The sequence below is a fragment of the Pocillopora verrucosa genome, chromosome 13, assembly GCF_036669915.1.
Source record: "Pocillopora verrucosa isolate sample1 chromosome 13, ASM3666991v2, whole genome shotgun sequence".
NCBI lineage: Eukaryota > Metazoa > Cnidaria > Anthozoa > Scleractinia > Pocilloporidae > Pocillopora > Pocillopora verrucosa.
Genome location: NC_089324.1, coordinates 6,111,046 through 6,136,051, shown reverse-complemented (window position 1 = coordinate 6,136,051; position 25,006 = coordinate 6,111,046). Strand labels below are relative to the sequence as shown.

Sequence of the window (25,006 nt, the reverse complement as noted above, 5' to 3'; positions counted from 1 at the left end):
AACTCATAGTTCACATTACACAGAAGGCTTTTGTAGAAGATCATCTTGCATTATGCAATAGAAAAAACGTAAAACTTTCACTTCTAAAAAGCGTGGACTTCATGATAAAATCCATAGACAAAGATAACCAACACCACACCGGAGAATAAAACGAAAGAAAAGAAGCTGTTATACGGTCAAATATTAGAGACATAGTGAAGAAAAATGTAATGCAATTTTTGTTGTATAATTACATACCATAAAAATCATAAATTTTATGTGATTTCTCTTCTGCTGAAAGGATCCCTCGTAATTATGAGCTTTGAGTGAGAAAAAAGAAGTTCAAGAATGTACAAAAAAGGTTTCAAGTACGACAGGACTGTACCTCAAAACTTATCATCAACGGAGCTTTTGGTTTCAATTGCATTGGAGAATTAAAACGTCTTTGCGCTGCTCAATAGACAAAGCGTTTCACGGAACAAAGCAACCAAACTTCGACCAAGCTGCAAACTGAAAAAAACAGTTGAAAAATTTAGGTGACCTTGCTGGTATATTGAAGGTACAGTCTGACAAACAATCTAGTTTATATACATTCATCACTTGAACAAGTGGTGTATTTTCAAAGGCGACTGGCTTTGTGCATTGTTTGATTTTCTTTTGCTTCTTTTCTTAATGTACTTATTTTTAGCCCTTCCTAAAGCACCTTTGTTGCCTTTAAGAAAAACAAGAAAATAACCGGAAATTGTTTATAAAAAAGGGAGAAGCTCGTTTTAAAACTTCAGACTGGCAAACCAGAGACTGATTTGTTTCTCTATTTTATAGCCGCGTCTTAAAAGAAACGTCAAGATTTTCCCATCTAGACCTAGAGGAAAGGAAATGGCCGATCCTTTTCCATAATACCAAATGGAAGAGAAAAAGGGAAAGCATTAGCAAATTCAAGTTCAGTTACGAGCAAAGGCAATGTCCAAATTGAAATATTTCTGCAAGCGGAGAAATCCAAAAACACTAAATGTAAGAACGGGAGCGACTGAAAAGCATAGAAGTAGTTTTATCACCCACTAAAACACCTTTGTTCCTGTGTTTTCTCAATTATCATTACTTTATCTCCGTTCGTTAACAAATGGTATCAAGTACGAGCCGTGTACAGTTTTTTAAGCTGCTTGCATGAAGGCCCGAGAGAAAGGATGCTCTTCCACTACAACGCATCAAAATGTCTTCAAGTTATGTTACAGCGTGAACGGTGACACACTTGAAGACTGTGCATACAAGATCAACGTTTTCTGCAGTGATTAGTAGAAGCTCGCAATGCTTTTTTTTTTTTTTAATCAAGCGTGTACAAGAATACGGCAATTCTTTACTTATTAACCAAGTTTGTCTAAGCCTAGCCTTTGAACAGTTATTTTAGTCCTATTTGAACTGGAGTCAAATGACAGAATCGACGGAAAGGAAGAGCGAAGTAGAAATTTAGTTGCGTATGGTATGGATGCCAGGGAAGGTCCAAACCATCGGATCTAAATGGTGTCGTGATCGAGCCAGTCAGAGGATTGTAACATAAAACTATAACTACATTCGAAACGGTAAGGTATGAAGTTTAAGAACAAAATGTTTGGAAACATTGTGCCGGCAAAGAAAAAAGTTCGTAATATTGACTGCTTAATACCGGGCAACTGAGTTATTTCCCGCGTTAACTCTTTCATCGTAACTCGTAACTCGTCAGTTAAGAAATCGTTTGGAGTTGTAACACCATTCAAAATTTGTAGTAAATGTCAGCAAAGGATCGAAAAAGGTTCATGCAAAATCTTTTTTAATTGTCATACATTGAATGCATCTGCTAACGCTGTTACTGCAGAAAGAAAGAAAGTCAGTCTTTACGAAGAAAGTGTTAAATCGTTATAAGGATACACAAAGCAAGTTTCTTTCAAAACAATGAGATTTCTCCAATTATGGGTGGCTGATACATCTCGAAATATAGTTTTTTTGAGAATTAATTTATGAGTAGGTCGATAAATCCTGTATAATCTTTCTATATAGTCACTGTCGATGACGATGATCAAGATGATAGTATTCATGATAACGATGTTAATAGTGATGATGATAATGATGATGACGTGATGATCAGTTAAAAATGTACTTTTCTGAATTTAGATACGACCCTGTACGTCTGCTTCTGTAGACGCGTGAACAGTGGGTAAAAACAAGTTTGGTGAAAGGGATTTTTAGGTGGAGACTCGAATGCAAGAGCGGATTTTCACCATCATTAACATATTCCCATAAGGATAGAAAAAATATATATGAATGGTCTAAATAACAGACAAAATCCTCCGTTTCTTGGCAGCAACTGAGTCAGATGTTCAACTCTGATTTGCAGCTAAGGAATATTACAATGACCTGTTACATTACAGAAGACATGCAAGGAATTCCCCTTCTGAGTCTTTGATTTGAGTATCTTTGATTACTTTGATCGTAAGTGCTGATCGTGACTAGCATAATTACATTCAATCGAAATCATTCTTCGCTCTCTGAAACGAAAAATGGAAATTTAGTTCAAGCAAAACTGGTTTACAAAAGAGGCACTGTACCAATCCCAACACTTGTGCTCATAGTAACAATGTTGAGAAATTGGCGGTTTAATTCGGAGAACCTTTCGCTCATATGTTTAAGAGCTTTGTTAATGGGGCTCATATTGAGGTGGTCATAAGCTAAAAGTATATCCAGGAAAAACACAAGTTTACAGAAGAATTGATATACTTATTTTTCTCATTTAGCACCAGTTCGATTATTTTGAAGCTGATGGTAAAAACTTCCAGCTTTTAAGTGGATTGGTAGCTCGCGAGTTGATCTGCGTCTAATAAAGTTCATAATTTCATCTTCTGAAGAATTTTTTGACTCACTGCTCCTGTTACATTCAATGTTGTCTTGTAAAGTGGTTGTTGCAGGGGAAGACTCTTCGATCCGATATAGTGTTGATGAAGTTCCTTCACATGAAATTTCACGATTATTTCTAAGAGACAATTGGCTGATCACATAGAGCAATTTTACATCTAGTCGTTCATCTTCCCTTGCGAGATCACCGGCCAACACACCGATCCTTTCAAACAACTGTACTAATGAAGAATCCAAATCGAGCTCAGTTGAAGAAACTTTTTCGGGTGTTTCGGGCGTTCTTTTTAAAGATTTTGGATTAATCGATTCCCCCAACTCCAACTTGGTTGCCGAATGCTGTGATGGGGATTTTGTAATGGGTGTCTGATTTGCCGAGTTTTCGTTAGATTTTGAGCCGCCGTCCTCGGACGTTTGTTTAAGAGGGAAATCGAAGTTGTCCAGGGAATTGGTTGAAGCTATGTCATCCTCTCTCACTAAGTCATTATGACCCGCATCTTTCCCTCGCTGGTTAATTCTTAACATCTCACACACTCTCTCGAGTATAAAATCAGTCATCTCAAATTCTTTGGATTGTTTATCAGTTTTGCTTTTGACGTCTTCGAAAGAATTGTTCAAAATTGCCACGAAAAAGTTCATAAAAATGAAAGACATCAGGGTAAGAAAGGAAATACCGTATAAAGGACCCAAAAAGCGATGAACTCCTGTTAACTCATGAAATCTCATTTGGCCGCCAAGGCACACGATGACTTCTGAAAACAATGCATTGTAGACTGATGAGTAACCATGAATGTGGTTGCCGAACGCCAGCTTCCCCATCTGAGCGTATGAGACGAAAATAATGATAAAAATCACAGAATAGGACAACAATAAACTCTTAGAAATGCGAAAAGAGGACATCATTATGGAGACCTGCTGATTAAAGCGAATTACGTGTAGAAGTTTCAAGGTTGTGAAGAAAGCTGCAATGGCTAAAGCAGTGGTTTCTGCATGGCTCCAGGTAACAGCTTCTCCAAAACTTACGGTGGCGAATGGGTTTTCCTTCACATTAGCAGCGAGTTTAAGTATCAGCTTGGACTTTATTATGTAGAATACCACGACCAGTACCGACAAAAATATTCGTAGAATTTCCACCCAGTTCCACACATCTCTTAAATAGGTCCACGTGGCTCGATATAGCTTGTACATCTCGATAATGAAAAATACGAATGCCATCATGATAAATAAGAACTGACAAATCAGGTAAAACTCGTAAAAGCCTGTTTCAGTACTTGTAAGCAGAAGAGTGTCTATCTTTGGAAAAGGATAGCCATACCCTGTCGGCAATATTTCAAAATGGTATGCTGAAATGATAAGGTAGCCCGTGTTAGGGTTATAGATAGTGAACTCAAGTAGGACGACGCGGGTCTGCCGGTCGATCCAACCGTATTCTATCAAGTCGGAGATGACTGCCTGAGCTGTACTGCTATTGTAGCCTAGATCTGCAACATAGCCACCTCCGTCATAGAAATTGAAGTAACCCCAGCTCGGTGAGCTGCGGAGTTCCTCGTTTGGCACATATTGCCATGGCAGTGGGCATAGCTCGGAAAAATTTCCCCATTCTACAGAACCTCTGAAGGGCCTCCAGCCTGGAAGGTTTGCAGGAGTTTTATCCTCTTCGTCGAAATCATAGAGGTCGTAGCAGCCCCTGTTTATGATGCCTCGCACTATCCTTGGAACAATGCAAGAATCTGACGAGAAAAAAAAAAAAGCTAATGTCTAAAAATATTCCTCACAACTTTAATTGCTTTGTGTACTATTCTTTCTTGTTGCTGGGGCGAAGATTTCATTGTCATAATCAGAGGAATCTACCCTTCCTTTATTCTTTTATTTCTTTTCGTATCCAATGTTTTCCTTTATTCCCACTCTTTCTTTTCTTCTCTATCATTAATTTTAGGTTCTAACATTTGCTATATATGCACTAAAAACAGGACAGTATTGTGAAGTTTATTATAGAAAATCACCACAATTTTCTTGCTCCTAGTTTCACCGCCGACGAGGATTTTCACCAATTTTACATTTATAAGATTGAACATACCTAAGTAATGTTATACTTACCTTTCTGTATCCTTAGTTGTCGCAAGCGAGGCATTCCTAAGAGAAGAGAAATCTTGTTGCCAATGTACTCTTGCTTTTTGATTTTGTTGTTGTTGTACCAGTTGCTGCCGTAGACATCGTCCACAAACTGATTATCAAGCCATTCCCAGAAATACCGTGGATCGTGAGCCTAGGCAAGAAAAAACGTTCTAAAATGTGCAGTGACAACGAATCAAAAGGGACACATACTGGGGTCTCTTAGAGGAGGAAGAGTAACATGCTGTGTCATTATAACGCGATAAATTTAAAATTGAATGTGAGTGGTTACAAGTGTTTAAGAGCAGCTAAGTAACAGCCACCTCCGAAATAAACTTCGACTTTCGTATAGGGGATTTTCAGTAGTAAAATCTTGCTTTAAAATGAAATATAACAGTATTATATCGAGTATAGTTATATCTAAATGTGCTTGGTGGAACTCTCGGAGTAATGACAAAAATCCAAAAACATCCCATATCGTCATCTACACTAAGTAAACCCAGGCCCTGGCCGAGGAATACGATTGATCTCATCACTGCCTCATTTCCGTCTCCCTATGACTCTCAAATAGGGACGCTTAAATTTAACAGAATCAGTCAGTTACCCTAAGATTTAGAGCTACTTACCAAAGAAAAGTCTAGAAGGGTATCTTTTAGATCCATAGTCATGAGATATCCATGATAACTTCTGCTTCCGTAACACACAATTATAAACAAAAAGAGAAACAGAAGATATCCCAGAAGCTCTCTCAAAAAGGAAAACATCTTTGCCTCCTTTGTCCTGTACTCTCTTGCAAGTATAAGGTCACCCTCTTTTGGCATCTCTACTTCAACACTCTGATTTTCGCTGACAGATTTTATTTCTGATTGCAGTTTCCCTTCACTATTGTGGCTGACAGTTTCAGTTTCATTATTATTGCGAAACAAAGAAGCAGTTAACACCATAATAATCAATATCTTCATAGGCTGGAGGACAAATAGGTCTTGGGCGAAAGATACAAACATCGAGGAAAGCCACTGGTTCGAAATATCCTTTCCCCACTGCAAACTAAAGAGGAACGTAAAGACGGCACACACAGAAACAGTAACAAGGACCAAAAACCAAGCAACGTGGATAAAGAAGTGAGGGAGCATAAATTTCTTCTTGGCATCAGCCTGACTTTGGGGTTTTTTATTAAAATATGACCTCTTTTCATTTAGCGTGACATCAACGTCGTGAATATCCCCTGAACTGGTAGTTGACGACTTGCCACAAAAGGGAGCAGGACTGCTTTTCGGTTTTTTTGCGTCGACTTTATTCGGAGTTTTCTCGCCACTCCTCTTGAAAAATGTCATAATCATCAAGTTTACTGGAGTTATTATCAGGGCGCTTTCAATTCCCACCATTATTTGTCTCCAGCTGAATTTTAACGGACCAATTTGTAAGGTAGGATCTGGCTCTTTGTCCGTCCGGTAGAATAGGGCATTTGCTAACATCGCAGAAAACAATATACAAAGGCAGCATGTTGCCCTTTGGACACGTGAGAATTGACTCCTCGGTGGCTTAGTAACAACCGAAAGCCAAACGTGTCCATCGGAAAAACCTCTGGAGCCTTGCGATCTCAAAGAATAACTAAACTTCTGCATCTCCTGCGAACCTACAGGGGTTAGAATTCTGTTTATTTTACCGTCCCCTTTCTCAACCGCAAACCAATCGTTGCAAAAAAATGTCAATTTTCTACCCGTCTGGAGATCCATGACAATCGCATGGCTAAGAAACCATGAAGGATCTTTTCCAGAATTATCGTGCCATATGTGAATGTATTCAATTTCACCCAGTGACATCGGCAGGTGAATCCTGAATGTATCCTCGTTTCCACGCGCCAGCAACGTCCTTGAGTCTATCGTGTTCTTGTGCAACATTAGAGGTTCACTTTGCGCCTCGTTTCCATGAATGGTGATAACGATACGAGCATCAGTCCCAGAATTCTTCCATACTCCTGTGGCCAATGTCAATTGGTAATTAAATTCATTTGCGTCGTGAAAAGAAGGTAGATGGAAAACAGGACCACTCTGAGAATTAAAAAAATGCGGTGACCTGCTTAGATCAGTTTGATTTACCAATATATTCAACTCATATCATTACCGTGTAGCAGAAAGTTACGCAGCTTTGCAGGATTTGCATTTGAAGGTTATAAAATCTTCCTTCGATAGGGAAGTAAAAAAGTAAACAAGAAACAATGAAGCAGTAAAGGAACACGATTTGTTCAGGATAAAGGGACGAAACCAAATTGCAAATGAGATGGGTCTTTAATTGGGGCGAAAATTCCGTAGGGACTGTCAAATCTGTTACAAAATAATGAAGCTGCAATGTTGCATCGCCTAGTTGTTTCAATTTTTCTACTTTTTGACCTTGTGCTGATTTTTTTTTTGGAACTAACTTCCCATACTGCTTAGCATCTGTCTGTGATAGACCTCCCCTAAGATCATGCTTAAAAGTATTTGTAGAAAAGCATTACTGTTATCATCATTTCTGATGCGACCACGTGTGCATCGAACCTTCGAGACCATGTTCTTCTCCAATTTTGGGTAATAATGATAATAAATTGACTGATTTTTTCCCACAAAATGAAAACTCCTTCTTTGTTCATATTTACATCAATGTATTAGTCATTCTTACTTCCACTTGATTGGTGGTTGCTACGCTTTTAATTTTATTACTTTTCTTAATTTGACAGCTGAATGTATTTCATTCCTTTAAAGTCTGTCCTTAATTTAATAGAAAATATAAGTTCTACCTTTTCCATACCTTGGCCCTATCTTTTCTATCATATTTCCTTGCAAATACTACCACTAAAAAGTACAATAGCAGTACTGCAATTATTGTGACAAGGACGGCAACATTTCCAGTCTCATGGAGGCGCGTGAGTTCATAGAAGACTACATCAAAATCTAGCTTGTTCGGCATCATTAGGACACCTCCACCAAATGACGTCAGATGATTACACAAACAATGTAAGGATGACACCTCTGACCCTGGGCCTACCTGCAAAAGATCAAACGGTCAAAGGATAAGAGGGTGAAATTATTTTCATATCGAAAAGATAGGAATAACTCGAACTCCTTAAAACCGAAATCCCGTCGTAATATAGTAATGTGAGGCAAGGAACAGTTGAAAAAAGATAATTTTTTGCACTAGTTTTTTCAGAGATTGCATTTTTGAAGAGGATTTAATATCAGCATTTTGTTTTTCAGTGATTACAAACTTAAACTTTGCTTAGGCAAATCAGTCACTATGGTAAATAAACTGTGACGTCACATGGAACACAGGACGATCTACACTAACCTTCCTTTCAGAAATTACTTTTACTGTGGAATTTCAAGATGGCATATTTTTTATACCCACAAATTGTCTTTTCCCATCATTTTAACCCACCCTATCAAATATGTCATAAGTATCTTTCAACATCTCTCCTCCTCCCATTCAATTTTTGAGACAACTCATGTTTGGTCAGTTAAGAGGTGCAAAAAAGAGAGGGTGATGCTTGTCTATGTAATTGGGTTTAAGCAATATTAGACAAACCTACTTTGCAACCTCTTGATAACCAACGTTCTTCTTTACTGTCCCAAAACAGACAGTTTTCTTTCAGCAGACTCAATGAATAATTCACGTCTGTCTTTGGGTCGTAAACTGGCTTTACAGTGATGTTCTCAGGTCTTGGTGCTTCCTTAACCTCCACACATGATCTCTTTTGGCGGCCCCCTCCGGAACATGACCGTTTCTTACGTCGACTCTGAAGTTCTCCTTCATCATTTTCGTACAGTATGCCAATATAGTATTTTCCTGGTTTGTTCACCTTGTCAGGTAACAATAGGACGTCGTACGCATCATTTCTGCAATGGCTGTAAGAATCTTGGGAGGACTTCAAGCACGAAGGATGTGGAATTTGCCTCGATACATCATGCTCTCTGACAGTTGGTCGCTGGCCATATCGCACGAATACTTTAAAGATGACTTTGCCTTCACTTGGTTTTATCTGAAAGAATAGTGATTTGATGAGCAACCATTTTATCCTCAGGCAGTTTTCAATTGAGCATCAAAGGTGTCCCAGGGTTGCACTGCTTTTAATCACTTCATTATGGACTGGTGTAAAATAATGATACCGCCCCTTTAACTGGTCACTTGCAAAACTAGAGCTAGTCCCCTTATCTTGGTCACCCGCTTTTTCTGCGCCTCTGGCCGTTGGCTTAACATTAAGTCTCTTTTTAGTCCTTTTTGCTATTCTCTTTTCTTTGGATTTTCGCTATGATCACTATGGTTCGGGTTCATGAAACTTATCGAATAAGTTTTACAGCGGGTAAATCCAAATTTGCATCCCTTATTCTTACAGTATCTTAAAAAGAAAACATTTAAGCCTCCTTAAGCATTCATTTAAACAACACCTATCCAATTTTCGCCTCCACTTGCTGCCCTCTGAAAGATATTGCTCATAAGCTGAACACATTCTCCCTTTAAAGGAAGGTGTCCTCGTATTCTCTCCTCCATAATCAGTTTCTTGTTAATTTTAAGTCATAATACTTACTCTAAATCTTACAGCGCCACCGTCCGCATGCTGCAAGCTCACTACATGGTACTGCATCTTTCCTTCACTACTGGGTTTAGTAAAATACAAGCCACTTCCTTCGGGCTGAAAATTGCCCTCACGTGGAATCTTCATCTCGATATATTCGTCACTATCTTTCACTGATAAAGTCTGACCCTCGTGGTTTTTGATGGTCAAGCTGAGGACGTTAGAATCAACACGGGATGCACTGTCGTCCCACGTAAAAGGATTGAATGTACTCAGAGTCATCTGATAGAAAAATAAGAAAACCAACTTTGTGTTTTATAGTAGAATTTTACGTCGATGCCGTCACAGAAGTGATGCATAGAACCCTTGATACATATATTGTAAAAGCAACGGCCAAAAAGTAGCCAGTCAGTTAAAGTTTCGCAAAGAAATCCTTTAAGAACTGGGTAAGAGAAATGCATGTTTTGGAAAGACTGATGAAAGTTTTTGTGTGATAGTTTCTTTAATAAGAGGGGAGAGGTATCCGAAATATGTCTGACGAATCATTTGTTTTTCCTACGAAACTAAGAAGTAAACCATACATAACTACAAATTTAAAATCATTCAAATCTCCTGGGAAAGCTCACTTTGCTTACCACACTGTCTATGTACTCAGCATCTCTCGCTCTCTCGTCGGTTATGGCGTTAATGGAGAATTTGAACTCTCCTGCATAAGGATCGTCTGTAAAATTTGTCGCTGTTCCCAGTGATCTAGGACTAAGTCTGTTGAGCACCATGCTCAAGGACTGTGTTTGCACGCGGTTGGGTTCCTGGTCCACTAACATTTTTGATAGGAGAGCAACGCTTACATCATCGATAAGCTTCGCTGTGTCTTTCGAGACATTTTCGCTCTGTTAAAAACGAAAAAAAAAAACACGGAACTGAGGGAGTATATATTTGTATTTGATTTTAGTGTCGGACCTCGCGTTGAAGAGACACATGCACCGCCAGAAAGAGAAAAATGGAGAGTGAAAGAGGAGATGAAAACGAAGGATTAAATGAAAGAAGAAATGAACTGATGAATGAATAAGTGGATGGACAAATGGATGGAAACTGTCTAAATGAATGAACAAACGAATTAATGAGGGCTTGGACACATTCAGAAAAGAATACTCAGAAAACAATGAAGCAAGGTATTCACCTTGGACCGTATTTCCGATGTCTCCGCTGTTCTTTCGATCACACTTGCCTTCTGAGAAGCAGAGTTGAGAATGTTACCCAGACTCAGTACCAGGTTCTCCCCGCCTTGTTCAACTAGGACAGACTCTGAACCGTAATCTTCTTTGGTCTTGCTTCGTAACAATGACGTCATAGATCTTAAAGTTTGAAGAGCAAGATCCTAAAAGATAGATGGAAGATTGTTTTCAAGTCTCGCAGTCAATGAACGTCAAATGTTAGAAGAATATTCGGCTACCCCTTTTCTTTGAGGTAATCATGTAATTGAGACAATGAGACCTCTCGATGAAGAGAGTTCAGCATTTATCGGTGGAGCATCGCTCCGAATTCGATGTGTAAGCGCTGTACATACCTGTGTATCAAATGTCACCTCACTCGGTTCCAGTGTGGCTCGTGCGATTACAGACGTCACTTGAGTCAAGGATTGTAAATTATTCACTTGAATATTTGACACACTTCGCACAATGGAGTCTTTGATCTGAAATACCAATAAACCTATTAGCCTAACGTTGAATAACACCCTTACTAAGGATCATTTAACCCCTTTCCCTCCTCCCCCGTGCCACTTCAGCACCTCTTAAAGAGAAAAATTGGTAACAAAATATGGTGTTGTAGGCAAAACGAGGTCAAGACATTTTTCTTTCCTTCTTTGGTTGAAAAAAAGGAAAGGGAAAAAAGGGAGAGGAGAAAAATGTTTGACATAGTTTGAAGCTACACTGGTTTGCAGATTTAATGAATGTAACCGAAGAAGTTACAATTCATAGACCCAACGTTTCGACACTCCTGTCTAGTGCCTTCATCAGGGGTGATCTAAACGCTGCAACAAGAGGTCCTTTTATATGATCACTAATTGGCGGCCTTTTTTCTGACGAGGTGTAAATAGGCGTCAGGAAGCAGACCGCCATCGTCACGATTTAAAGGAGCGTGGGCGGAGTTAATGTGCCAAGCCTCCAAACAAAGGCGCTGGTGGTAACGCCGATTAGTAGTGATAATTTTAGAATTATCCCACCCAATTGTATGGTTGGTTAGGCAAGTATGCTCCGATAAAGCTGAATTTTCCTTTTTGCAAAGAAAAACCGCTTTTTGGTGCTCTTTTAACCGTGTACCAAACTGGCGTTTGGTCTGTCCGATGTATTCGTTATCACAGTCATTGCAAGGAATAGAATAAATGGCGTCGGTTCGTTGTTCTTTCGTGACAGGATCCTTAGGTTTGGCGAAAATATGCCCCAAAGTCTGAAAAGGTTTTTGAGCAACTTTAAGTTGCTCAAAAACCTTTTCAGACTTTGGGGCATATTTTCGCCAAACCTAAGGATCCTGTCACGAAAGAACAACGAACCGACGCCATTTATTCTATTCCTTGCAATGACTGTGATAACGAATACATCGGACAGACCAAACGCCAGTTTGGTACACGGTTAAAAGAGCACCAAAAAGCGGTTTTTCTTTGCAAAAAGGAAAATTCAGCTTTATCGGAGCATACTTGCCTAACCAACCATACAATTGGGTGGGATAATTCTAAAATTATCACTACTAATCGGCGTTACCACCAGCGCCTTTGTTTGGAGGCTTGGCACATTAACTCCGCCCACGCTCCTTTAAATCGTGACGATGGCGGTCTGCTTCCTGACGCCTATTTACACCTCGTCAGAAAAAAGGCCGCCAATTAGTGATCATATAAAAGGACCTCTTGTTGCAGCGTTTAGATCACCCCTGATGAAGGCACTAGACAGGAGTGTCGAAACGTTGGGTCTATGAATTGTAACTTCTTCGGTTACATTCATTAAATCTGCAAACCAGTGTAGCTTCAAACTATGTCTGATTGTCCACCTGGTTGCCGTGTGAACTTTAATATAGAAAAATGTTTTTTTAACATGCAGTTGTAAAATTTGATTGAATTATATATATTTCTATATTTTTTGTAGTAATTCCAAATTTTTTAATTCAATCGATTCTGAGCGAGAAGTTGACTTTAGATGACTTGCAGTCGAACTTGTGAAACGTCAGGTAGTACAACCCATGGCTGTCTTTCTAAGGGTCACCCTGACCTAGACGTTACGAATGCATAGCCACAGATAGCTTGAGAGGATGAAAAGTACAAATACCTCTATCTTGTCTTCGGTGGACGTAGAATTTGATCCCTCGACTGTTCCTAACACAGCATTTGCTAGTTGTGTAGCACCTACAACATTCCCTGACTTGACCAAAATGTTAAACTGGCTATTGTTTCCAACTGCAAGTCCACTGAGACTGTCATTAGCAGGCGGCGGCTCGACCTAAAAACACGGAAAGGTAACATAGGTTTCCCATAAACTAACAACTAACTTTCCCCTTTATCAAGTATCACACTGGGGCGTAGTTACGGGCGAGGGGTCCTGAAATGCCCATGACCCCGGCCCCCCTTCCTCCTTGGTCAAGCTTTTTTAAAGGCAAACAACCTACAATATTCAGTTTGCAAAAACTGTTGAGTACCCTCTTTTTGACACAGTGTGGCCCCCCTTTCACGTCATTGTGACATGACACGATAGAGCAGCGTTAAGTGACTCGCAAGGGGTTTTGCTGATTGGCAAAAAGAAATTAACAAACAAACAGGCAAGCAATAAAAACAAAAAATTAACAAAAAATCAACCAAAATCACAAAATGTTTGCAAATTGCAAAACTTGCAAATTGCACCCAGTTTGGAAATTACATAGTTTACTTGTTTATATTTCAGGGAAATATCCTAATTATGTTCTATTACCTGCCCTTCCTTAAGAGTTCGAGTTGCTAGTAATTCGAATTTTCAAAAGTTTTCAAGTTTTTCCGTGGAAAATTTACACCTTACTCTGATCATCGTATCCTTTGAACTCAAATAATGGTAAACATTTTTCTATACTATTTGGAATTTCAGACAGAGCTAGCAAGTATTAAAACAATTACCTTTAGGTGGAGAACATAGTTGCTGGAAGCCGACAGACTGTCTGTTATCAAAATTTCAAAATCAATGATAAATCCACCATTTCTCTTTCCTGAGGGAAGCACTGTTGACACGTGATCAGTAGACCCGTATTGCACGACGGTATACAAGCCATGGTCCGTTTTGTAATGAAACTGATACGTCAGAGGTTGATGTGGATCCTTAAAAATATAAGAAATGTATAACCTTTGTAGAATGTTTGAAACCGGCGGTCAATGATGATATGAACTAATCGACTGATTACTTTTATTAATTCATATCTGAACTTAGAATAAAAAGCCTGAAAGTGTGAAGGAGGAAACTGCAGGAAGAAAAACGTACCAACACTGAAAGATCAGATTTGGTTAGAAACTCCTGGCTTTCATGTGAAGTCGCATGTCAAAGGATTGCTAAATAGGTTGGCAAGGTTTGCTCTTTATGTTTTTGGTCGTCGTGCAAGAGAATTCTGTCAGGAACAAGCAATTTTATTTGTTACCTGCCTGTCAGGAACAGGAAATTTTATTTCTCACCTGCCAACCAGTGCATAAAATTGAAAATGCCGTCTTCAATGCCTGTCCACTCTTCGGAGTCACAGTGCAATTTCCGGGAATTGGCGGAGCGTTCACTCTGAACTGATAAGCTGCATTTCCAGCGGGTCCGTGCTCTTGCGAGACCCAGACTTTCAATCGATAAATCCAATCACTGTTAATGAGTGGAGGCAGTTGATTTGCTTTGATGATAATACCAGGAAGATCCATATCCGTCTCTGTCATGTTACGGGTCAGGATATTTCCTGGGAGCTCATGTCCAATGGAATTCACAATGACAAGCTGCCAGCTGTAGATTGCTGTCTGACACGCTAATCCCTCGCACGTAGTTACAATGCTGATTCTTGTAGAGGCGCTTGCCATCTTCTCACAGTTAATTAGGCATCTATGATGTAATAGAGATGAAGTTGCGAAAGGAAGTGGTATCGCAGTTGTTGTTGTTGTTGTTTTTATTGTTGCTTATCTAAATCTATACAACACACGATACTTACGCCATTCTCAACCAATAATTTGCACAAATTCATTGCACGCATGCATTGCTAGTATACGTTGTACGCTTACTTTTGAGCAGTCAGGCTTTTAAAATATTTCTGAAGGTAATCGCTTAGAGTAAATTAAAATGACAGTTCAGAGGAAGTAGCCATGAAAATTCATGTTGGGAAGAGGCAATTTGTTCACTAAAACTGCAAATGGTTTATTTATATAAATTCCTGTGAAATCGATTTACTAACAGTTATTCCCAGAATTACGGTTCAAAAATTCGACAATAAGTTAGAGGAATGATTTTTCATCATCAAACGACACCAATTCATTAAAAAATTCGTTTCGACTGGCCAAAATATTTCAAAATAGAATTAAGGTATTAATTCTTATAGGTACTTACCGGATAGTCACTTGTGGTGGATTACCGCTGACAATCTTAATTTCTTGAATGAAGTCGTCTATTCTGTTATCCTTTGTAACGATGAGCTTGACGTCATACATCTCACCAACAGTCATCTGACTCGTGTCCAATTTCACTATTGAACCATTGGAGCTTAGTTTTCCAACACCGGTTCCAAAACATCCACCACTACCAGGACCCAGAGAGTTGTTAATCACTGGTAGCGAGTGCAACGAACCATTGGGAAAGTGCTCTTGACGTTTCTTGCACAGCCACGTGAAATGCATCGATGCATGGTTACCAGGCTCTACGTCTGGATCTCTAGAGGCTGATCCGTCCAATGAAATGGGATTTCCCTTTCCTCTTGTGACTTTGTTCCCTCCTGCAATGTCGGCTATAAGTTGAGACTTACTTATTGTAAAAAATCCTAAAGCACTGCTAATCACAGAAGGTTGGTTTGAGTAAGTTGCTCTAACATCCACGTAGTACTGCCCATAATCAAGCATCCGTTTCTGCAAGGTCCACTCTGTAATTCTTGAATCCAAGAGAACTGTCTCCTGTATCTGGACCTTTCCTGAAGCTCTTACCTCAAATTTAAATAGATACCACGCAAATTGTAGTGCTTGTGAAGAGTTACACTCCGCCTTTCCGACATAAGCCTGGATAATAAAATCTTTGGAACGCGAGATGGAAACAGCAGATTCTCTCCCTCTTCTCTCTGGTAAATTAGTTATTTTGACTTCGGGAGGACTGCAAGAATTATCTGTGAAATAATAAGGTATGCTTAAGAGTTTTTAAATATTTAATGTGTGGTTAAAAGGTTACGAGCAGTTTATATTGTAACAGCAACAGACACTTCACAACAACATCTCTGGGTGAAGGGGGGTGCTCCTTTACATAATATATGTGAAATCAGCTGCCCAATAAGGTCTAATCCTTGCGTCGTCTTTTGACTGAAAACGGGTTCAGTGCACAGATTTTGGCCATAATGGCTACTACTACAAATCATGTTTGGTTCTCAAATGAACGAGAAGAGATCGTTGAATTAACGGTTAAACTTCGCCAAATTTGACTTAGCATTGGTCTCCAACATAGAAGGGGTTTCAGAGGCCGGCTCTGAACGCAGATATGGAAAACAGCATGCTTTGGTTGAAAACAAGATCCTGATTGAGAAGTCCGGGGATCGAATTTCTTCTAGAGATTCTTCAGAATCCCTGCACAAAGGAACCACTCGAGCACGTCAGTAACGCATAATTGTATTAGCATTGACCTAGACTAACACTGATATCCTCGTTGACACATCACAGCATTAAAGGAATTAGTGACGTACCTTCCACACCCCAGTAAAGCGCAGTCAAAGTTATCTTCCCCATTTTACCGGTCTTGTTTAACTTGTTTAATTCCTCTTGAACCTTTGGTGTGTCGTGTTCATTTTCAAGGTTTAAAACAGCGGTTACTTCTACGCTTCCGGGTCTGTTAGATCAAGAAAACAGAATGGAATACACAAACAGATAGAAATTGACCGATCAAAACTGACGTTTCTTGAAGCTTTCGACTAACAACGATATGGCAAATTGATCAATCAGTTTCTTCGAGCCAGTTCCAAGGCATTCAACCGTGATGATGACTTGTGCTTAAATTTTCGAAACATAAATGAATGCCATCCATCATCAACAGTCTTTTTAAAATTTTTGACCATGAAAGTGACTAAATATTGACTTCTCCTTACAACATAACCCTGAATCAAATAGTAAGGTTACGAGATTAAGGGAAAGATTACCAAATGAAGATGCTCTCAGTTGTTTTTTAAACAAATTCTCCGTGTCAGCGTCTTATGCAATTTATTCAGAGAACAGTGGAAAATGTGCCTACTGATATTAGGGCTTTGAGACTACAAATACTTTTAACGAAAAAAGTGAACACCTAACATAATAATTATGTCACATATTCGAAACACTCCACTCTAAAAAACTTCTGGTCTCAATGTAAATACATGCAAGAAAGACAGTTGCTCTTACTTCATAGAGAGAATCTTGACGGTTGTGACACCATGTGACCCAAGACGTGATAAAATCTGTAAATACATCACAGTAGAAATGAACATAAGTAAAATCGTGATTTTGTAGTGCGCACACCGCGTACTTTTTCAGGGCGTTTTCCATTTATCATAAGAACTGACACAACATGTTCTGATAGCCCAAGGGACTGCACAAAAATGCGTGCGCATATTTCAGACGATACGACAGGAAAACAATCGAAACCACGCTACTTCCGTTACCGAAGCAGGGAGGTTTCGATTGCTTCTACGGTGTAAAATCAGGGGGATTAGTGTTTCGATTCTTATATATATTGCAAGAGCCACTTCCTGTTCAAGATCAGCTAGATCTGATAAATGAAGTAATTCAAGTGGCAATAAATTAAAATATTTTTTCGATATGAAGTTTAATAACGCAAGAATGCAATCTTCCTGATATTGCTATTTCTTTACGTTAGAGCGACTTTTCAGTCATTTTGATCTTCCGTTGAGCAATCCGCTTGGATTTTTTACCTAAGTCAAGTGTATTGAATTACTCAAAATAAAACAAAATGCAGAATAAATTGCCCACCCAAAACTAGGGCTGATCCATGTATCCCGGTCACACGCTTTACGCATGCTCTTCTTCAAATGTCGGTTAAGAATGAGCTAACTTGGTGAGCTTTGTAGAGCAGTCTGACTGAGATTGTCTTCTACTCTTCTAGAAACCAATCTTGCCTTACCTCACTTGTTACGTTTGCCTCTAAACGTTTATAGATTGCAGAGGAGTCGTTAAAAAGGTCGAAGTCAAAATTGAAGCTTTTCAGCAAAAAGACAAATCGCAAAGTTGTCACTAAAGGAAAATAGATATTTAAGCATTAATGCATTTTTGCTCATTTAGTAAATCATTAACCGAAATATTACTTCTAAAGGAACCAGAAAGCTTGGAGAAGGGAAAAAAGTCGTGAGGAAGCTAGGTGGATCACTCCTGACAGAAGTTAGGTTTCGTGGTATCGGAGGCATGAATTCGAAGTAATTGAGAGTTTTTCTTCCCTGGGCGAGCGCTCCCCCCTTCCCTGCATTAACTAGGTTGCTTTAAAGTCTGTTGGAACAACAGCTTAGTAGTCGATATGTTTTTCTTCCTCTCTGTTCTAGCAACTTCTTACCTATTCGTAACAGTGGCAATGTAATTGCTGTTGATTGTTGAGTTGAATAAAATTGACTTGAAGTTGCTGTTGTTTGGACAGTGAAGCTGGTTGAATTTCTCTCCTGTAAAGATGAATGAACGCTAAGTTTTGTCGTTTTAAATTTTTGTTCGGAAGAACTGACTTCAGGCAGTAAAGTAGAAGGTTTCGGAGTAGACTCGTCGTCAAGTGTGGACGTCGGTGTAAGCTTTTGCTGAAGGGTGGAGTTTACAACAAGTACAGGTGTTGCAAAAAGCCTAGAAGAGTTCTTGTTTGGCGGTCTTAGTATCGTCGAGTTATCTTGGTGTATAATTGATGAATTTTGCTCCACAGTGTGTTTATGAGCCAATGTTGTTTGCAATGAGTTTGATTGTACAGAAGCTGATACCGTCATCAACTGTTCTCCAGAATATTTTTGAGAGACAAGATTTGTTGGTTGCAATGCTGTTGTAAATTTTTGTTCTACGGTTAAATTTGCCAGAGGAAGGGCTGATGGCGGTACTTCAGTGAGAATGGAACTGTTTTGAGGAATAAAAATTGTCAGTTGCACAAAGGAGTTCGCTTGAGATTCGGCGGATGTTGGCTTCAGGCTAAAAGGACTGTCTTGAGAAAGCAATTTCACAGCTGATTTTGTTTGATTAACAGGTGATGATGGTTGTTCAGCAGAATTGCCTTGGAGAATCAACGACGAAAGTTTAATCGAAAGATTCTGCTGAGGCGCAGAAGTTGAAATCTGCTCAGTATTGCCAGTGTAAGGTATTAGAGTTGCATTTTGTACCTTTGAGCCAACGTCAAATAAATCAGTTGTTGGTTTTCCACTATATATTAGCGACGTAGGTTGCTGCTTATAAGTTATATTTCCTTGGTGCGTAATGGATAGTAGCTGCTCAGTGTAGTTATCTTTTGTAATCGAAGATGGTAACTTTATGGTAGAATACGGCCTAGTTGAAGTTGTTGCTAACTGTTCAGTAGAATCATTTTGAAACATTGAAGGCAATGATAGTAGTTTTGGAGTTGAGTTTACGTAAGGTTCGTATGTTTTTGTCTGTTCCAAAATGCTGTTTTGAGGTTTCCTTGAAGAAAGTTGGGCAAAGGAAGTAGTGTGAGATGAAACAGTTGTTGGCTGTCCATTGGAACCATTTTGAGCCAGAAATGTGAAATTTGGTTTTTGTATAGGTAAAGTTAGCTTTTCCACTGATAATAATGATCGAAGAGAAGAACTGTTTGAAGAAACCATAGTCTGAACCTTGGCAGGGGCACCTTCGAAGGATTTAACAGTCACTGATTGCTCATGGTATTTACTCTGAGCGAGAGAAGTGTAATTGTGTAGTTCCTGTGCTGAAGTCACCCGGTCAACCACTGATGATGGCTGAGTAGATTGTTGAATTGAATAAAATTGACTCGAAGTTGCTGTTGTTTGGACAGTGAAGCTGGTTGAATTTCTCTCCTGTAAAGATGAATGAACGCTAAGTTTTGTCGTTTTAAATTTTTGTTCGGAAGAACTGATTTCAGGCAGTAAAGTAGAAGGTTTCGGAGTAGACTCGTCGTCAAGTGTGGACGTCGGTGTAAGCTTTTGCTGAAGGGTGGAGTTTACAACAAGTACAGGTGTTGCAAAAAGCCTAGAAGAGTTCTTGTTTGGCGGTCTTAGTATCGTCGAGTTATCTTGGTGTATAATTGATGAATTTTGCTCCTCAGTGTGTTTATGAGCCAATGTTGTTCGCAATGAATTTGATTGTACAGAAGCTGATACCGTCATCAACTGTTCTGCAGAATATTTTTGGGAGACAAGATTTGTTGGTTGCAATGCTGTTGTAAATTTTTGTTCTACGGTTAAATTTGCCAGAGGAAGGGCTGATGGCGGTATTTCAGTGAGAATGGAACTGTTTTGAGGAATAAAAATTGTCAGTTGCACAAAGGAGTTCGCTTGAGATTCGGCGGATGTTGGCTTCAGGCTAAAAGGACTGTCTTGAGAAAGCAATTTCACAGCTGATTTTGTTTGATTAACAGGTGATGATGGTTGTTCAGCGGAATTGCCTTGGAGAATCAACGACGAAAGTTTAATCGAAAGATTCTGCTGAGCTGCAGAAGTTGAAATCTGCTCAGTATTGCCACTGTAAGGTATTAGAGTTGCATTTTGTACCTTTGAGCCAACGTCAAATAAATCAGTTGTTGGTTTTTCACTATATATCAGCGATGTAGGTTGCTGCTTATAAGTTATATTTCCCTGGTGCGTAATGGATAGTAGCTGCTCAGTGTAATTATCTTTTTTAATCAAAGATGCCAACTTTATAGTAGGATACGGCCAAGTTGAAGTTGTTGCTAACTGTCCAGCAGAATCACTTTGAAACATTGAAGGCAGTGATAGTAGTTTTGGATTTGAGTTTACGTAAGGTTCGTATGTTTTTGTCTGTTCCAAAATGCTGTTTTGAGGTTTCCTTGAAGAAAGTTGGGCAAAGGAAGTAGTGTGAGATGAAACAGTTGTTGGCTGTCCTTTGGAACCATTTTGAACCAGAAATGTGAAATTTGGTTTTTGTATAGGTAAAGTTAGCTTTTCCACTGATAATAATGATTGAATAGAAGAACTGTTTGAAGAAACCATAGTCTGAACCTTGGCAGGGGCACTTTCGTAGGAATTCACTGATTGCTCATGGTATTTACTCTGAGTGAGAGAAGCGTTATTGTGTAGTTCCTGTGCTGAAGTCACCTGATCCACTACCGATGATGGCTGAGCAGTTGAATTGTTTTGAAGTTTCAAAGATGGAATATTTGCAGAGGAACCTTTGATTGGAGTAACGGTTATTGGCTGACTGTACTGAGTACTATTTTGAACCAGAGAAGTGCTATCTTTTTGTTCCAGAGTTGAATGTAGTTGCACCACTGGTGATAATGTGCGACTAGGGTAACTGTTTTTAGATATCGAGGACTGAAGCTCAGTGTTATTGTGTAGTTTCTGTGCTGAAGTCACCTGATCTGCTACCGATGATGGCTGAGTAGTTGAATTGTTTTGAAGTGTCAAAGATGGAATATTTGCAGAGGAACTTTTGAGTGGAGTAACAGTTATTGGCTGACCGTACTGGGTATTATTTTGAACCAAAGAAGTGCTATTTTTTTGTACCAGAGTTGAATGTAGTTGCACCACTGGTGATAATGTGCGACTAGGGTAACTGTTTTTAGATATCGAGGACTGAAGCTCAGTGTTATTGTATAGTTTCTGTGCTGAAGTCACCTGATCTGCTACCGATGATGGCTGAGTAGTTGAATTGTTTTGAAGTGTCAAAGATGGAACATTTGCAGAGGAACTTTTGAGTGGAGTAACGGTTATTGGCTGACCGTACTGGGTACTATTTTGAACCAAAGAAGTGCTATTTTTTTGTACCAGAGTTGAATGTAGCTGCACCACTGGTGATGATATGCGACTAGGGTAACTGTTTTGAGATAACGAGGACTGAAGCTCTGACGGGGAACCTCTGAAGGATGTAAGGGTTATCGGTTGTCCAAAGGACGTATTTTGAGCTAGAGAAATGGTGTTTTGATGTCTCAAAGATGCTACTGATTGGTCCAATGATGATATTTTCTGACCAATGGAAGTATTTTGAGGTAGCAAAGACGGGATTTGGTTAAAGAAACCTTGATGAGGTGTACTAGTTGTTGGCCATGGCTGCCCATAGGATGTGGTATTTTGTTGCTCCTGAGTTAAATTTACCTGGTCTACTGATGTTAATGGCTCACCAGCAATCAATGACGCATTCTGTGGAGAGGGATTCAGCTGAGACTCAACTGTCTTTGACTGTTCTGTAGAAAAGTTTTGAGGATGTAAAGGTAATGATTGTACTACATTCGTCATTCTATATTGTGGAGTTGAAAGCGTGCTAGGTACAGCCGTTCCTTGCACTCCAGCAGTGCTTGAAGGCGTAGGTATCTGCTCTTCATGGTAGCTATTCCCTGGCGCCGTTGTTGATGTATGCCCAGAAGAACTCGTTTGAGAAATCAAAGATGCACGCTGCTCCTTTGAACTCTTGTGAGACTGTAAACTAACTTGCTGTTGATTTCCGGTGGAACTGTTTTCAGAAGCAACTTTAAACGTTTCTTGAGATGCAATATGATTGTGTGTAGCCAGAGTTGCGCTACTTGTATCGAGCACAAGTGTTGCTGGTTGATATCGCCATTGCTGGTCTACCTGTGAAGCTACATCTGGAGATCGAGCCGTAACTGATTCCTTAGTAGATGCGTCCAATGCCTTTGATACAGTTGAGTCGGATTGCAGAGCTGTAAAAACTTGATGTGCAGTTGTTGTTGGATGCTCAGTGTAAGTTACTTGACGTTCTAAACTTGTCGTTGCTTGCACAATCAGCCATGTTGAAATCAGTTGAAGTCTTGTAAACAAGAGCATCGTCATCAGAACGATGGGAACTTAAAGTATGTAAATTAGGCACGCTAGGACCGAAAAAAAAAATAAGTTGCTAGACATTAGTAGTGGCCATTCTGCAACGAAAAAAAAGCACTCAGAAGTTAGATTTCTAAGGAGGTTTCGGCTTTCAGTACAAAACCGTGCGTGACTAAAATATAAAAGCGCTTGATAAAGAATATGTGTGAATTAAATTGACAACGTAAAACTTAATCAAGGGATAGATAAGAAACAAATGTGCGAAATTAAAAGAAAAGAGTATCGTTTCGGCAACAGCTCGGAGTTATTGTTTTCTTTTCGTGGACAAATCGTTGGCAATAATTCTAAAGTTGTGTATACATTTTTTTTGGCCAGCTGTCCTTAGCGCAATATTTGCAATGGTTCTTAAGGATGTCTCTGGCTGTCAAGCAACCTAACCGCTCGGGGCCACACAGAACTTTTATTAAGTCTTGTAAGGTAACTGCTAGCGACCTACAGCGCGTTACCGCATTCGAAATCCATTGTCGTCATTTCCTGACTTGACTAAACACATACCCCGGAAATATTTTCAACTTATTACCCAAAAATGTTCTCAAAAGGCGTAAGAATGTAAAGATAGATTAAGATTTCACGATGTTTCGTTAGGTAAACGATTGTGGAAAATATATGTGCACCTTTCGATTCCGAACCCAGGGCAAGCCGTCTTCTGAACATGGATGTGAAAGGCTTCTCGCAATTAAATTATGTTTTTACGGGATACGTCCTACGGTTTTTGTTTAGTCTTCGGCAATGTTAATTAATCTTTTCTTCTTACCGAAGTAATGACCAACAAAACAAAAGGAACCTGAAATTCAATCAATGCTTACAGCTTTGACCACTCCAAGAAGTTCAAAGAACTATTTTGAACTGTTAGTCACCTTTAATATCTTATTTGAACTGTGAATCATAAAAGCTGTTCGAGTAGCTGTACCACTAACTAAATACATGCGTAGTTATATTTAAAGTTGAGATAAGGCATGGTTGTAGGCAGGACACGGCCAAATTATCCATTCTGAAAGGGCAATCGACTGGAAATTTTAATCAATTATTCAAAATTAACTGTTTGTGAACCTGGATTAGCCATGAATATTTTAAACGAAATATAGCATGACCGTCCAAAAACATGGTCATCCCGATTTATATCCCATGGTCATCCCGATTTATTTTTCTCTTGATATGCGTTTTTCTACTAAAAAAAAGATATACACTGTTCTTGAGTGGTTTTTGAAGTGGCCGTTAATGATCGAGAATTAGAATAAATTTCGTTCCGTCACGAAGCAGTGTAATTTCTCGCAACTTTCTGCAAGTTGTTCGCTTTTTCTTTAAGCAGTTCCACTTGCGTATGACCGAAGCCATCCCAGATAAACAGTTGAAACATAAAGAGCTCATCATGAGTAAAAAGAAAACACGACGAATTAATGCTTTAAACTGGCTAGAACATTCTCGATAATTTAATCAACGCAAAATTTCTCACTACAGTAACAGCAGAACACACCCGGAACATTATATCTTTGCAAGAAAAGAGACATATTTCGCACGGTGCCGTTTCGTTCTATCTTGCCAGAATAATATGGGCGAAATGTTCACAATTCTTGTAAGATAGATTGCATTTTTTTGCGCGGCATGTGTCATATCAACTTCGATATCCTAACGACCCTTACGCTAACGGCAAAAATGGAACATATTTCCGTCAGATACCAGCCTTTGTAACTTACCTTTACTGACGTTTCGAGCGTTGGCCCCTCGTCAGAGCAATGAAGAAGGGCTAACGCTCGAAACGTCATCTTTCAAACTTCCTTTGGTGGCCAATTTACTTAATTACCCTATAATATTCTCCCACCGACGCAGCACCACAGTTTCTTTAGAAACTTACCCCCTTTATGAAAGCATTTACTCGGAATAATAATATTTTCCAACTGGAGTAAAACATAAGTTACCCGAGGCAAAATTTATTTTCGCCGTTATTTTTGACGTCAAAACGACCTGCTTGAACCTTCTCCACTAAAGTAAAATCTTGACTTCATAGAAGTTGTGTTTTATGAAAATCAAAAATTCTACCTAACCCAGCCCCATTGTAGATGAATCTAGAAGAGTAATTATAAGTTATTTGCTCAATACCTTGAACATTGAGTGATCTTTCGCGACTTTTGAGCACACTTTGTTAACCATTAAAATCTCTAATTATGCATGATGGCCGAGTTTGCGCCTGGTCGAGTCGTAAACAAAACACCTATTTTGGTCATCAAGAAAAGATGTTCCTGTTAGATCTTTATCGCATGGAATGAT

The 25,006-nt window shown here is 39.2% G+C and overlaps 1 protein-coding gene and 1 long non-coding RNA gene across 2 annotated transcripts in view; both read right to left on the bottom strand.

Annotated features, from left to right (window-relative positions):
* Nucleotides 1–25,006, bottom strand: part of LOC136277900 (uncharacterized) — an 80,327-nt gene that overhangs the window by 618 nt on the left and 54,703 nt on the right. The window lies entirely within an intron of this gene.
* LOC131775490 (polycystin-1) lies at nucleotides 1,839–24,906 on the bottom strand. Its single transcript, XM_066160207.1, has 18 exons — nucleotides 24,839–24,906; nucleotides 18,280–22,731; nucleotides 17,857–17,966; nucleotides 17,118–17,173; nucleotides 16,430–16,572; nucleotides 15,100–15,862; nucleotides 14,199–14,601; nucleotides 13,653–13,850; nucleotides 12,838–13,008; nucleotides 11,088–11,213; nucleotides 10,701–10,898; nucleotides 10,156–10,410; nucleotides 9,533–9,802; nucleotides 8,537–8,986; nucleotides 7,759–7,995; nucleotides 5,598–7,022; nucleotides 4,957–5,125; nucleotides 1,839–4,589 (listed from the first exon to the last, which is right to left on the bottom strand). The coding sequence occupies exons 2-18, from the start codon at nucleotides 22,691–22,693 to the stop codon at nucleotides 2,737–2,739; spliced, it is 11,241 nt and encodes a 3,746-aa protein (XP_066016304.1). The 5' UTR covers nucleotides 22,694–22,731; nucleotides 24,839–24,906; the 3' UTR covers nucleotides 1,839–2,736.